Consider the following 16453-nt stretch of genomic DNA (forward strand, 5'->3'; position numbering starts at 1 on the left):
TCGCTCTCCCTCTCCGCGTCCAGAGCAGAACGCACGCTTGAGACGAGGGCCTCTCCCGTCATCGCTGCCGCCGCTGCAGCGGCTCGGGTTTTTGTGGAGATGCCGGCGCACCGGTGGCCGGTGGAGCTCGAGACGGGAATTTAACGTCGGGGAATGAGCCAGCAGCCAAGATGGAAGGTCTTCTGTCGCCGATGCGGACGAGGGTAAGGCTGGCGCCAACAGGGGAGAGCGGCGGCGGCGGCGGTAAAAGTTGGCTGTGCGGGGTTGCCAGGGGTGACGGCAGAAGCATTCCGGCAAGAGCGAGGCAAATGTGCCGACGGGTAAAGCGGGGGCTTTAGTCAGCTTTGTCTGTCCAGATACAGTCTTGGAGAAGAAGACGGACAGGGGATTGCATTAAGCACTTATTGGAGGGAAACTGAATTTCTGATGTTTACTGTATGTCGACTAGGAGCAGGTGCCTTGGGCTACAGCAGCCAGCTGAGGCGTGTAGACAGAGACTTTCTGTAGAGTTCAGTGACGAAGAATTGGAGAAAACAGTACAAACCTCCTCTATTCTATCAGTAAAGGAGGACAGGCGTTTGTTTTGAGCTGAGGTCTAGTTGAGATTCTTTCCCTCTTGCCCTGACTGCCTTTGATACGATCTTTCATTTTTACGTTGGTATTCCTGAGCGAGACGGCATCGCGCAGTAATAACAGTGCCCCCCGGGCCAGCGGAACATTCCGGGTTGTTTTAACACACGTGTCAGCACATCCCCGAGATGACACCAATCTTTCTAAATGATTTTTGGAACAAAACACAGCACTGCAGAGTAATGCCTGCGCTCCCGATTCGCACTTACCGCTTTACTGATAAGATTAAGCTTTTGTTTTTTAGGAGTATTACAAGTAAATAAGAGTTTGTTTTTTTTTTCTCTGTTTTTGCAAGTGATCTCCTGCTCCAACATACATTCCGTATCTCTGTCCAGGGCTGGACTGGCCATCTGGCATACTGGCCATTTTCCCCGTGAGCTGCTGGGTATGTGAACCAGGAAAATTATGGTGGCGAAACCTACCCTTGATCGGCAAAACTTAACATGGGAAACCCCGAAATCCCATCCTGCCTCTGATACACATGCATCTCTCCGTTTTGTGTACAGATATTTATATTTATAGCTGATGCATTGGACACTGTCCCGTGCTGGAAGTTAATTACGCGGGAAACTGAGCAACTCGAACGAGCTTTGCTCCCCAGCCGAGGTTGTGTCCGTGGCAGAGAAACTTGTGCAGGCAGCCGGATAAAATGGGTTTTTAATGCTGTCATTAGGAGTGGTGGGGGGACGGAGCCATGGAGGAGAGTTTGCCCGTGATTAATGAGCTGCAGGGCCAATGGTTCTTGCGCTGGAGTCCATCGCCAGGTCCTGCCTCGGGATCCTCCGGGGGAACCCCTGGTAATTTATCACCAGCAGCACCCGTGCCTGTGATAGGGTCTGACTATGCGAATGCAATGCCTCGGATAGGGCCTGCCTATAGTACTGTAGTGCCTTGGATAGCATCAGGCTGTAAGGCATGCCTGTGTGAATATAATGCCTGTCTCAGCATCTGTACTGCCTGATTTTGTGAATGTAGCGTCTGGCTAAGCGTCAGTGGTGCCTAATTGTGTATCTATGGTGCTTGGTTAAGTATTGATGCAGGTTTGGTTAGGTGGCTGGCATGAGATTTTCAATTCAAGACAAGTCTGCACACGCATTTGCATGTATGTAACAGTTTTATTACCTTGTAAATAGTGCGTAGGATTTGCAAACTGCCCCAATGCTTTTGATGTAGCTAATTTTGGGTTTATAATGGAATAGTATAGATTTGTCGTAAGATTTCTCACGTGAGCGTGAGAGTCTGAAAGCGTGAGTGTCACGCCAGATGTTGGCGACCCCATTGCCGACACGTGGATATGTGGCTTTAGTGTCTGGCTGTGCAGCTTTAGCGCCTGGCTAAGAGTACGCAGAGCCTGGATCTACAGCTTTAGCTTCTGGCTTAGTGTCCATAGAGCCTGGCTCTGCAGTTTTAGTGTCTGGCTAAGTGTCCATAAGGCCTGGCTGTGCAGATCTAGCTTCTGGCTAAGTGTCCATAAGGCCTGGCTGTGCGGTTTTAGCACCTGGCTAAGCATTCATAGCGCCTGGCTCTGTGGCTTTAGCGTCTGGCTAATCATGATCAGCACCCAGCCATTCAGCCTGAGCACTTAATCGCACTTGCTGTATTAGCATTGCTCTGTGCAGCTAGCACCCAATCCCAAAGGCTTCACTGTGACTTCCTCTTCACGCCACTCAGAGCTTTGGCAAAGCTCACAGTAGCTAACGGCACAAGAAAATCACTCAGATGTGACTAGTTCTGATACGTGCTCCCATAATGGGATTACAGATATGCTGATACTCAACCTGAAATGACAATATTAGCAAAGCTCATCCTGCACTCTTCTAAAAGACTAGGCTTGCCTTAACCCCCAAAACCCCAACACAATCACACAGTTGCTAGTCAGATGTACAGCTGGATTGCCCACTGCCTGATACATGTTCCCATTTCGCCATGGTTACGTGATTCCATGGGATGGCCTTCGAAAGTTAACCCGCATTCGGCGACCCAATGACATGGTAGCACATGGCTTCACCGACAGCAGCGCATTCCAGAGGTTTCTAGCTCCACCCCAGCTTTTCTCAGTTTAATCTCGGCTCAGTAATTGTTTTTTTTTCGGTGTTCCAGGGATCTGTCAGTTAAGGACCGATGTTTTCCAAACACCTGGAAGGTGGGTGTGGCTTTGCCACATGTGCAGAGTACGCCATGCGGCATTTTAATGAACCTGATGATGTTCCCTTGATGTGGGTTCACATTTTTATCAATCTATTTATTTATTATAATTATGTCGGCGGCCACTGTAGCTAATTGAGGCCAGATGTCATTCCCAGTGATTGCTTTTAATAGCACCATGGGACAGTTTTGGTTGGACTGGTGAATAGCCACACTTAATGGAGAGAGGGGGCAACGAACCGGGACCTCGGGTCTGGCTATTTGGAGCCAAAAACACCAACAGGAGAGATATTTAAATCAGGGAGCTGCAGAATGAAGGGCAGGTGTGGCAAACCATGATGCTAACAGCTGCCACTTGAATCTCTGGCCTCAAACCACCTCAGTACTTCTTGCAGTTGTGCTTTTCGCCAAATATATATGCACATTAATTCCAACATTTCTCACCCACGTGCTCAAAGCCATTGGGTCATGTCTTTTATTAAGAGATATAATTATGCACATAACATTTTGAATAATGAAAAACACTTTTTTTATGGCACAGCCCAAGTTAACCTCTTAAAAACAATAATTTAGAGGTTTAATTAAGAGAATTTATTAAAATTGTTGGAGTTCGGCACCATTATGTTCTGTGCACAGTGATTAATTATGAATGAATCAAGTTGCTTTTCTTTGCAGGCTGGTGCAATACTCTTAACTTGACCACAATATGGATCGTAATTAGTTTACACCTCCGGTATTTGCATAATTGACTTATGAATATTCACATACATGGAGCGATGCTAATTAGCAGAAAAGATGTTGTGGGGTCTTTTGCAAGCTGTAGGACTCCAGTGCATTTATGCTAATTACACACAGGTACTCTGGCTTCACCTGCTAGAGTCACTGCCTGAAGCAGAACCTGCAACGTTCCATATGAAGGCAATATTAAAAAGATCCGTGTGATCATTTTCCATATTGATTTGTGCAGCTCAGGGCTGCAGTAAGCCTGGGGGCAATCCCAGAATGCATTGCATCTTTGGAGACACACATTTATGGGGCAATATTATATGCCTTCGGACTGCAGTTTTCCTGTGGGAATCCCCCAAAAACCAAAATCTCCACAGAGAAAGAATGGGATTCGAATCCATAACCTTGGTGGTGAGAGGGCTGCCCACTGAGCCGCTCTACCATGTTCATTTGGAGCCCTAATCCTCTTGTCTTAAGGTTGCCCAATTGGGCAACCTTATCATGGACCTCTACATCCGCAACTCCTCCTAAGAACCAGCTAGCTGTGAATATGCTGAAAGGGGCGGCAGCGTTCTTGCGCTCAGCGTCATCGGGACGTTCAAAATGCAGCGGGGGAAGCGGGAAAGCGGTGTGGCTGGTTTAGGTGGGGATGGCGTTCTTGGCGTGCCGATGAATTATGCACAAGCCGTCTGGGGGTTGCTGGCTGGGCTTTCTCATTCACCGTAATGTATGTATGTAGGGCATTACTGTAATCATCTCTGACGCTCCTCAGGCACGCTGTAAAAACCTCGGTTAAGCGCCGGACTAGCATCCGAGAAACAAACGCCTGCCTTCCCTCCTACGATACAACGTGAAGGTGACGGTACTGAATGACAAAGCCTGGAGACGGTCCGCACTGCTTCTAGTTTCGTCAGCTGTGCTGTCGTCTTCATTTCCGTCGTTGTTGTATCTCAGTTATTTATAGGCATGTGACATTAGAGCCGGTGTGTAAAAATAAGCATTAATATTTTATTTGTGCCGCGAATCAAAGCCACATCTACACATCAGATCTGTTTTTCTGTCTCTGACTGATCACACGGTGCAGGAGCACGGGTCCACGGCAGATGGAACCTGGTGCACACACACACACACACACACAGACATACAGACATACACACACACACACACAGACATACAGACATACACACACACACGCAGACATACACACACACACACAGACATACAGACATACACACACACACACAGACATACACACACACACACACAGACATACACACACACAGACATACAGAAATACACACACACACACAGACATACACACACACGCAGACATACACACACACACACAGACATACACACACACACACACACACACACAGACATACACACACACACACACACACACAGAGACACACACACACAGACATACACACACACACACACATAAGAACATGTAGGAATGGCATAGCTAACAGTAGATAGTGCTGAAACCATGTAGCTTGGTTTCCAATCACAGACAACCTTAAGCAGAAACATGAAGCCCCCCCCCCCCTTCATCAGAGCCCCTCCTCGGTGCCCAGCACACAGGTGCTGCCATCCGGCCGTTTCCATGGTGAAGTGTTGCGGTCTGAATTTGGTTGAAACTGGAGAGTGGCACAGGTTCTACCCTGAGGGCGCGATCTCAGAGAACATCCTTGGTGACAAGAACATGAAGAGGAGGGTGCAGCCTCTAACTAATCATTTTCCTTTGCAGCTTCACATACATGTTGGACCATAGAGTATGCATGGAATTTAAATCCCAAAGAAAATAACCATTGGATTACACACAATTTTTTAAGTTTTTTTAAACAAATATATTGGAAACAATACATAGCGTTAGGGTATAGAAAGCAAGTACTGCATGGAAACAGCCATTACCGTGGTAACCCTTTGAAACAGCAGGAACACTGAAGAGTGAAGCGGTGGCAATCATGCGGCAGTTGATCCTTCTTGATGAGCTGGAGAGGGGCTTTGTTACGGCGTATTTCTCTGGGGAGTTAGCTGTGATAACGCTAACTGGCTAACTGGGAGGGAGTGTGCCGGGGAGGTGTAATATCATCAGTGTCAAAGTGCCGGTTTATCACTCCCCCCCCCCACGGGCTCGGGTTCACACACGCCGGAGGTAATGTAACCAGATGGATCCATTATCGGTGGGCCGAGCTTCGAGCGTGTCGTAGAGGGGTGTTTGGAAGGCCACTGCGTGCTCCGGACGCGTTAATTAACAGAGAGGCATCTGGTGACGCACCTTGGGGTCAAAGATGATGGACTTCACCTGATATATCACGATGAATGACTGCCCGAGGAGACGGCCGGGCGAGAACTTGGCTGCTGCTTATCGCCACACTGGCAGGCGATTGGCGTCAGCTTTTAATCTGCCCCCGCCCCCTCTGGGCATAAAAGGGGGAGGGGCTAATGTTGGGCTACAAACTGCTGCAATGAAATCTGTCCAATAACTTGCTGATGTGACTCAAACAGAACAAAAGAACCTACCATAATCCTGGCTCTCGATTAAACTGCTAGCCTCCTACTCCAACAGAATATCCGAGGCAATGCGCCAAGACCACCTCAGGGGTAAAAATCACCTCATCCTCTGACAGACGTCTACATAGCATTTATAATGCACCAATACATCGTGCATATTGGTGACCCGTCACCACAAAATGAGTCTTAAGTTGCACTGGTAGAATTACACCCATAAGACTCATTTCGTGATTATGGGTCACATTGATCCTTGAGCATCAGGCCTTTGGTGTCATGAAATGCAACAGTAGATTTTTTAGGAGTACAAGAGAACAAAATACACATTGATGTCGGATCACGCTGCATATAAGCCGAAATGATCTGGGATACAAACGACTTGCGTCATTTGCACTCTCAGGTTCTCCTGTTTATTTTGTTAGATCCGAGTAATTTTTCACAGGATTACCAACCTCACATATTTGACATGAAAATCTGTTAAACTTGTGGCACAATTCTCGTGTTATCCCTCTGTGCGTTGTGCACTTCGGTTGAATATGAGTTCACAGTTCTGTTTGTTTCTTTGTTAATCGATCCTTGTGTTACTTACGAGCTGCCGTCATCCTCAGCCTCGGACAGGGGAGCCTGGCACTGGCTTCACGTCATGGTACACAGAAGAGTCTTATCTATGTGCCCATTGATGAAGGCTCCCCATAACTTACAGGTCATTCAGGGGTCTTTCAAACACTCAGAAATTTCTTGCAGTTACGTAGCAGTTGCTGACAGAAATACCGTAAGGTTATTTGTGGTTTGCTCCGAATTTCCAGACTACCCTCTGAACTGCTTATTTGTGAGTAGTAAACAAGGTGATACATTATACGTTCAGTTAACACAGTCTTGTTTGGATTCAGCTACTCTGAACATTACCAAAGGGCTAATCTCTTCCGGTATGAATAATCTCTTCCCGAGGGAGTGAGGCAGTTTATAGTGAAACATTGAGGAAACGTTACCATGTTGGGTAGCCCTTAGACTGCCTTAGTCAGCCTGGTTTGTGGGTTGGCATGTAGTGACAGACACGTTCATCTCCTTTTGCTAAACAGAACATAGATTTGGGGCTTATAATGAAGATCTCCCCCCACCCCCCCACTTCGGTATTTTGGGGGAAATCCAATTTGGACGGCTGTAATGTCCTCTCTATAGGTCTTTATTTTCTTCTGAATGAGATTTCTAACCATGCCGTTCTCCGTTGACCCTGAGAAGAATCTGAATTATGATGAGCTCCCAGTGGTAAGATTCCAGGCTGATGGGACTCAACTGCTAGGCAGGAAAATGAATGACCTCTCCTGGAATGTGATTTTAAAGGAGGTTCTAGCTGGCAGTCTGGGAGAGGAAGAAATAAGTTGGAGTCTGTCTTATCTGTACTGCATTTTTACATTCACGATTTCTGTCATGTAGCATGATGCTAATAATTTTATTAGCACCCGTGCCAAGCCATTCCTTTTGGTACTGATGCCCTGTGAGCTGTAAAAAAAAATGGCTGTTGAATATCAAAAATTTCAAGTAGTTTTCCATTTCACCAACCTTCTAAAAGTGTTAGGAGCAGCAGATGTCATTATTAATAGAAGGGGAACCATTTTTCACATGTATGACAGTCAAACTTCATATGCTAATGTTGTTAAGCAGAGATAAGAGAAATATTTTGCCAGCCCAAAGAAAGAATATAAATTGATTATGTTGCTAAAATGCTTAGTGCTCATCCTGATGACCCTTACATGTTTCTGTGAGCAATGATGGCTTTATTGACTACACCTGGCAAGTGTGTATTTCTCCTCAGCTATGTTAAGTGATGAAACACAGCATTCTCACCTCTAGGTGGAGCTGTAGGGCACTTGCCTTAAGCACATGTGCCATTTTAAGGTGTGGAGCTGAAGTATGCCTCTTTTTTTGTAATTGTTGTCATTCCTAGAAATGCACTTAATTACTATGGCTGTGGGGTTTTGAGTTGGCTTGTGCTTGCTTGTCTGGAGTTCACCAATAAGTGTGCTCATTTAGCCCTGAAGGTAACCCGAATGTGAGTCCACCACAATTTAGTGGCAAAACTAGCATTTTGGGGAAATTGGTTTCATTTTGTGCACGACTTAAGCCACCCAATAATGAAACATGCTGACAGTAAACAAAACCAGCGCCTGAATGGATCATGTGACTTGCGGTAATTCCGATTCCTGAAGTCTGGGATGGGGTGGAAAGTGATAAGGCATCTGCCTGTCAGGGAAATGGTCCAATTCATCCTGACTACCCCGAAATTTAAACTCTACTTTTACGGTGTTTTTTTGTGTAGAACTCACCTAGAAAATCAACCCCAGATCTTCCAAATATCAGAGCAGGCCGTGATGATGAATCCGGGCTCCTTTGCCGAACTGGAACGTGACTGAGACCCTGCAATGCATCTGGTTTCCTTCTGTTGTTTTTCTTCATTGTCCCTGGTTGTGTCGTAGATTTCTAAAAACAAACACTGCAGTCACTGCACTTCCTGCACGGAGTTATGTCATCGGGGCACCTGGCAAAGCCCCATTGAAGAGGACCAAGGATAGCGTAGCAATTATAAAGACTGAATCACCTCCAGTTGTAGGAACACCTGGGGTGTCCTATAGCCTCATGCATAGCATTGATTTTGATGCAATGGCTGAGTTAAGACTGTCATCTTACCCTCTACCTTAGCTACCGTAAACCTGTTTTCATGTCATGTCAGTCTCTGTGGAAGCCTTCGGACATGTTTTCCATGCTTTGATGATTGCTCTTCACATCGTCTCATCTTACCACTCTTCTGCCAGACCAAATTTTGAGATGAGAGGTTTAGCAGGTTGACCCCAAGCAAGTCGACCATCAATGTTTCGTCATTTTTCTTTGAAGGACCTCTAGCACCTGAGGCAATGCTCTCCCGCCCCCACTCCACCCGAAAGCTTTTCGCGTGACTCTAAACTTCTACCTCCAGAACTCTGCTTGCCCGCTCTTGTCACATTCGCACAGCCAGCTGCGCCGCGTTTTGGAGAGACCGACGGCTCGAACTTGACGGCAATCTCTCAGACGTAAGTGGAGTTATTCCTGGCTGGTGTTGAAAAAGCCATCTAAAATAGGTCTCATCAAAGAGTCTTTGTGCTCGACACTCTTTACAATTTACGCTGAGGGAGCGTACAGACTCGTGCGCCAACGGGAACTCGTAAATTTGACTGAAAACACCTTTTCTTCAGGGCTCCTTCAAAATGTAGGATATTGGCTCCTTTGGGTCTGTGCAACGCATTCCTTGTTTTTTTGGCCGAGGTAAATGATATGTATGTTCGTGTGCCTTGCAATATTCATGCTAGAGTGACTGTGTAACTCGTTCAACATTTACGGGGCTTGTGTAGACAGCTGTAGCATTTGGCAGCTGTTTTGTTTTGTTTCCTAGAGAGGACTGCATGTGAATTTTAATGAGGGAAAGATCAGCTTTTAATGGTTTTGATTCAAAGATCTAGGATTTGCCCAAGGAAACCCCGTTTTTTTTAGCTGAATCCAATGCAAAAAGACAGAAGTCGCAGCCAATCACACCAAAGGCTTTAATTCAGTGTCCTTGCATAGCACCCCGACCTCGTTCTTAAAACGCAGTGGACCGTGATGCTTAGCCACCTCCGTTCCTCTCTGCTTAAACTACGGATGCAAGCTTGTTTTTTGTTCGCCTCCAGCTGGTTGCCGTGGCAGGAAACCTGCTTTTCAGCACATGGTCTCACTTTAAGTGCCCAAACCGGTATTTGTAAACTTTGCCCATATGGCATGAAGGGCAGCAGGTGAGCAGGTATGTGGATCAGGGTCGGCAATGTCCTGAGAGGAAAATGTCCTGTATGGATGCCGCTTAATATTGAAGGAGAAGGAGTATTTTGTCTTTTATTTGCTTGGCCTGGTTATGTTTTGAGGACTACATAGCATGTCTTCTTTAAAGAAAAATGAAGGTAAGATGACTAAGGTGGGGGGGCACGATGCCACAGTTTGTCTCACACCTCTGAAGATCCGGGTTCAAGTCTCTGCTCGGCTTTGTATGTTCTCCCCATGTTGTCGTGGTGTTTCCTCTCGGCACTCCGGTTTCCCCCTCAGCCGAAAAACATGGACTGTCTATAGGTGGGTGAGAGTACCTTGTGATGGGTTGGCTCCCCATCCTGGGTTATCTCCTCCTTCGCAACCAGAGCTTCCGCGATGGGTTCTAGACCCCCAGGGCCCTGCCTAGGAAAAGAGAGTAAAGAAAATAGATGGATAGATGGATGGATCGGTGGATAGATAGATCGAACAGTCAATGGCAGGATGAACATACTGCTCTCTTTCTAAGATGTTATTTGAGTATAAGAGTCTTTTGAGTATAGGTTTGGGTTTAGAGCTAATCCCAGGGTCTAGTCTAAGAAACAGTCGATACAAGGCAAGAAACCCACACAAACCAGTGCAAACCACATACATACAGAGCTAAAGATGGGATTTGAACCCCCACACCCTGCAGGTTTGAGTAGTTCTGCATAGCTACATGCCACTCATCTAAAATGCCATGCATGTAACATCTAACGTTAACAGGTGATCTGCTAATTCTCGGAATATTATTTCCATTTAGTTTCAATGCAAATTGTGACTCTTGTTCCAATGTTTCGGTGACCTCACTATGTATAAAATCTGCCTGGCTGCAACTTTATGAACAGCAGACCGTGCTGCCTCAGGCCCTGTAGGTCACTAGTGCTAAACATGAATCACGGCGTGTCTGTGATCTCTGGGGGTGATTTTGTAAACACTAATTAGTTTGCCCCGTTGTCCGCAAGCTAACGAAGCTGGAAGCCTGGCATTCACGGTGCTCGGGGGAAGCGCTGGGTCACCCGTGGCATGTGTTAGCGGCCTCGTCCCAAAGCACTTCCCGTCCTCGTTCTCAGTGTGTGGGGGATTCACTTGCGGGGAGTCATTCATCAAATGTGTCATAGAGCGGACGGACGATCCAACCGAAGCTGACGGTCAAAGTCAGAAATCAGGCAAAAAAAAATCAGGGAAAATATGATACTGACCCCTGGAACGTGAGAGAATGAGGAGGTTTGTGTTTTTCTTCACCGGTAGATTTATGAACATTAAAAACTATAGGTAGCTCTCGACTTGCGTAAAACCGACTTTTATTTAAAAGACCTTATCTTTTCATTTGCTTAATACATGTTCTTTAGTTTGTATATTTTGTGTTTTTTGTTACGAGGCGTCTCGAATGGCATGGAAAAGTAAATCCCACTTCCACAAAGTTTGACTTGCATAAGGCTTTGTGGAATGGATTACTTACGTCAGTGAAGAACTTCCTGTACATTGGCAAAAAGGTCCTCTTTAATTAGCTCTCTGGAGAATCGAGTACCTACACAGCATTTTCTGTGAGCCTTAAATGGGCTGGTCTAGGCTGAACATCAACCTGAAAGATACAGACAGCAATATTAAAAACATGTAAAGGCTAGGAATGGACAGGATTGCTTCTGTGTTATGGTGGATAACTAAACTCACAGTTGGCATGGGATTATCTGTTAATGAGTAAGGGGGACAGCAACAGTATGTTGGTTATCAGTGTCCTTTTTGGCTGGTTTAAATTATAACTGCTGCGACAACAACAAAACTGTATAATCATGCCTTTTAGCAATTAAGCGCGATTATAATCAGCGCCTCTACAGAGCGAGTGCTAAAATACCAGGGGGAGGGGGGGTCGGTAGGAGAAAGTCTTGTTTACCTTCTTCCCTGACGTGGGATGGGGAACAGGTTGGATTTTGTGGGTGGTTGCTGGTTGTTATGGTTACATAACGTCACCCAGGAAGGCTTAAACCCCAGGAGGGGGTGGCTACAATGGATTGCTCTCAGGGAAGGGGCGGTGGAAAGTTCTGGATGATTACAAAGTGAAAGTGGGTCAGGCTTATATTGCCAATAAGGGTCCCACCCCCACATGGTTGTTTTCTGGGCCCGCAAAAGCAGGGAGGGAAATTTCGTCATTGGCATGTATTGGGAGAAGATCTCAATATGCCAGACTTGTGTGAAATTTAACGACTTACATGCACGTCTGCTGTTTCCTTCGTTTGTTTGTTTCCCCTCCCAGCTTGATAATGAGTCTTTGAATGCTGTTGCGTGTAGCGTAATCAGTCTGCTGGCTAACGCATCTTAACGAGCTGGGTCAGCGGGTTCGGCGGCGTGGGCAAGATGCAGAAGCGGGGAATTTCATTACGCGGGGACGTGTGTGAGGTAAGGTGTGGGGGTTGCACACTGCAATGATTTCACACTCACGACACCGTATGGACACACACACACACACAAACACACACACACACTGGAGTGTCATGTGACAGTGCTCCGTTCTATAGAGCTGACCAATCAGGAAAGCCTACCCACAGGGCGTTATGAAACATGCCTAGCCATCCACTGTCAAAAAACATTTCTTTAATTTGATGAATTTTTAAAAACTCCTCCAGGGGTGAAATCTCAGAGCACCTGGCTGTATCATTACCATAATACCATTATTAATAATTAAAACGACCATTACTATTAAAGCTTATGCATTGACTTACTGTGGTCGTAAGACAGATGCAAACATTCTGCTTAAATGGTTTAATTAATACCACGGTTCATTTCCCCTTATAACTGATCGTGTCACTAATGTGTGTTGATCGTGCTTTTAATTAGTAGAGTGCTGTTCTGAGGCTGTGTTACGGTAATCGCGCAGGAAAGGCGGGTCATTGCAGATTAGCTCTTACAAATGAAGGCATTCCAGGTTCCTGGGTGTCACACACACACATGCGTTACAGAACTGAGACAGCGGACCAGGCCCAATTAGGAAATGTGTCGTCGGCTCGAAACGATGTAATTTATGCGTAGGTGGCTTTGAAAATGACACTGAGGGATGCACAGGCCAAGGTTTTGCGAGTCAGATTCTCATCACCCTGCACCCCTACCCCAAAAGATCACCTTCAGGAGCAGAAGTGAGACCTCATCAAGAAGAAGGTGGCGAAGAATTCCAAGTGTGATCTGAGAGACCACATCCATTATTCTGCCGGATAATGTTCCTCTAAAAGCCGCCCGTGTCTCTCTGTAACAAATATGTGAGATCAGCCGTTTTATTTAGTCTTGAGAGATTTATTTAGCAACTGTAGGGTCTAGGAACTGGAGATGATTGCTGCACGTGAAAGGAACGGTGATCAAACGAAACCAATATCACACCTTCCTGAAAGTATTATTTGAGAGGATTTTGGGTCCTTTTAAGTCAAGATGAGTTCTCAAATTCTGCTACTGAGAAAGATTCGGGTTTATCCCTAAAACCATTTTTCTGAAGAGGGGGGAAATGTGGTCTTAGCAGGAGTTTAGGAAAGCAATCACCTCACAAAATTGCCTAGCGCCACTAGTGAATAATTCTTAATGCGATCTATACTCCAGTTAATCAGCTTCAGGATGCTTAAGGCAACTGTGGTTCCACTTTGACTCCAAGGTAAAAGCAAATTAGCCGCTTCCAATCGGGCTGATATCCAGGTGGAACATTTCTCGAGTTCTTGCGCGGCGGCATTTCAGCGGGTTGCCGGAACCGCATGGCCTGCACATCACCCGTTCTGCCAGCAGAGGGGGCTCTCATGCAGAAGCACACAATCATCCAGCAGGCAAATTTTAGATGGATTAACACATAAACAAAACACAAATAATGAAGGTGGCAATATGGCAGCACTAGTGAGGGGTGGTTCAGTGGATTTGAAGGTGTGTTTCTGTGACGTGTCTGCCCATTGCATTGTGGGTATTTTCGAATGATTCTGACAGCCCGCTCCCATGAATTGGCCGGATTGTCTTAATTGTATATTTGTATTTGATGAACAAATAGGCCCGTTCTCCTTATAGCAGATACATCATTCATCCCCATGTCGTGTTTCCTGTCATGTCCCGACGCGCTTTATCAGCCTCTCTTTAATCTATTATCTGTCCCCGCTTGTCGACGCCCCCTGACCCCTGCCGCCCGTTCCCGTGATAAAGAAGGGCATTCTCACTTGTCAGGGTCTCCCAACATTGGTGTCAAAGGAGGCAACAGATGCTGGGTGATTGGATGATTCAAGGCCAGGCAGCTGTGTTGGGGGGCAGTGGTACCAGATCCCTCTGACCTAGGGGCCCTGCCGGAGCCCAGTGTGATAGGCCTCTGAGTCTGCATGACATGCCAGGGTCACGGTGAGCAGGAGGGAAGATCAATCATCAGTGTGTCATGAGGGATGGACACGCTGGCCTGTCCATGGTGACGATGATCAGAGACACACTCCTCAGTGTTCCCTGTCTCCATACCTGATGGCACGGCCCGATCCGACTAGAGGGGTACACCTCAAATTTTCAGCACTGTCCTTCTGCTGCCATCTTCATTTGTGGGATTTACAGATATTAGTTGCATCATTACATGACTCTATGCTTTCTACACCATTACAGTACTCATTGTCCTTCTTACACCATTACAGTACTCATTGTTCTTCTTACACCATTAGAGTACTTATGGACTCCTACACCTTTACAATACTCACTGAATTTCCTGCATTCTTACAGTAATTACTGTACTGCCTACACCATTACAGTACTCACTGTACTGCTTAAACCATTACAGTACTCATTGTCCTTCTTACACCATTACAGTACTCATTGTTCTTCTTACACCATTACAGTACTTATGGACTCCTACACCTTTACAATACTCACTGAATTTCCTGCATTATTACAGTATTTACTGTACTGCCTACACCATTACAGTACTCACTGTACTGCCTACACCATTGCAATACTCATTGTGCCTCCTACACATTACAGTACCCGTTGTATGTCCTGCATCCTTAGAGTACTCGCTGTATGCCCTGTTCCCTGGGGAGATGATGCCTTTTCCCCTCCTCCTCTGCTCCTTCCTGTCTTCCCCAGCTTCTGTCATTTTTCTTGTCCTGCCCTTTGACCTCTAATACCTCAGTGGGTCCAGCAGCGGCAGATCAAATGAATAATTAACCATCACACAGAGCGAGTGTTCACCCCCCAGCGATGGAGCCACCGTATGCCCATCCCAAACACGCCAACAGTCACATCAAAGCCCGCGTCCTCTTCTCGTCGCCCGAGTGGCGGCTCGGTTACCCCGGAAACTGTCACAGGCTGTTAATTTCAAAATGAAATAAGGGTATCAGCCCACGCAGTAATAGCTACTCTGCCTAACAACTTAATAAGCATTGTAAAGTTTTACAGGGTATCATATTAGGTGTGATGAAAAGAGAAATGGTATGTTGTCCGCATAAACTTATCGTTGATAAACACTATCGTAGTTATACAGCCTTGTACAGTACAAATATTATTTTTGAATAGGAATAAAGGTCTGGAAAATAAAAATCCATACAGAAAAAGTCTATATCTGCTTCTGAACGTCTATATCTGCTTCTGAACGTCTATATCTGCTTCTGAACAGCAGAAATTTACATCAATCATTTGGTGGCAGAAGTTTAATTTTCAGCATCTGATTAAACACCAGTGACATTTCATGTCAAACTTGAAGTAAAGTCACCTTGTGGTTTGTAATTTTACAATTTTAGTGTTTATCCTTTTGCTGAGTGCATATCTGCAGATGTGCTTTGGACAACAAGAGAGCTGCATATTCGCGCACATTTCCAGGCTGTCTGGAACACTGTGAGAATGTTTCGAAATAGGCATCAACAAAGGGAAAAAAAATACCGGATTGTAAAAGACAGAATCAGTCACATGGTCTGTAATTCATGCCTGTTTTGCTTGTGAAATCCATTCGCAATCGCAAACCCCTCCCAGCCCCCTCTGGCTGGAATAATACTGTGGTTAATTTGCATTTTACGCGGACAGTAATCAGCTGGCAGTGGTCAACATCTATTTCCCATTTTGGGGGTGCTGAGATTATCCTTTTATTTTTTTTTCTTTGCTGTGGTTTTCACGGGGGGGTGGGGGGCTGTTTGTTTTCTCCATGCATATGTCGTCCGTCCCCCCCCATCGAATCGACCTATTATGTGCCAGCTTCTCATTTTCTCCGGGGGATGTTACCCATCCCCCCAACATCAGATTAAATGGGGGCCAGCCCCCCCCCTCCCAGGCGGCCATGCTGTTTACATTCAACCCGTCTGGTTCTGGAATATTATGAACTGAACTACATGCCTGTCAGGGGCATCAGAAGCATTTTGAATATGGGGGGAGGGACACACTGGCATAAAACTAATATTTTTTGTTAAATATGGGGGGGTCCAATAGAATAATTATGAAATGTGAGGGGAACTCGTCCCTCTCAGGTTTAATGGCGGCGACGTCCATGGACCCTTCCCTGTAATGGTGGTCGTATCTAGTTTCATGACAGACTCATTCCTGAGTCATTCCCCACTTTGTGCTTCTTCTGTTGATGCTCCCGGCTACTCTGAGGCAGAGTTTAGGTCCT

The 16453-nt window shown here is 46.0% G+C and overlaps 1 protein-coding gene across 1 annotated transcript in view; it reads left to right on the plus strand.

The window, feature by feature from the left end:
• Nucleotides 1-16453, plus strand: part of frmd4a (FERM domain containing 4A) — a 101410-nt gene continuing 84957 nt past the window's right edge. The window contains exon 1 of the mRNA XM_049006189.1: nt 1-203. Coding sequence (XP_048862146.1) covers nt 171-203 — 33 coding nt within the window. The 5' untranslated portion in view covers nt 1-170. The remainder of the gene's footprint in view (nt 204-16453) is intronic.

Source organism: Brienomyrus brachyistius, chromosome 1 (genome assembly GCF_023856365.1).
Source record: "Brienomyrus brachyistius isolate T26 chromosome 1, BBRACH_0.4, whole genome shotgun sequence".
In the NCBI taxonomy this organism is placed as follows: domain Eukaryota; kingdom Metazoa; phylum Chordata; class Actinopteri; order Osteoglossiformes; family Mormyridae; genus Brienomyrus; species Brienomyrus brachyistius.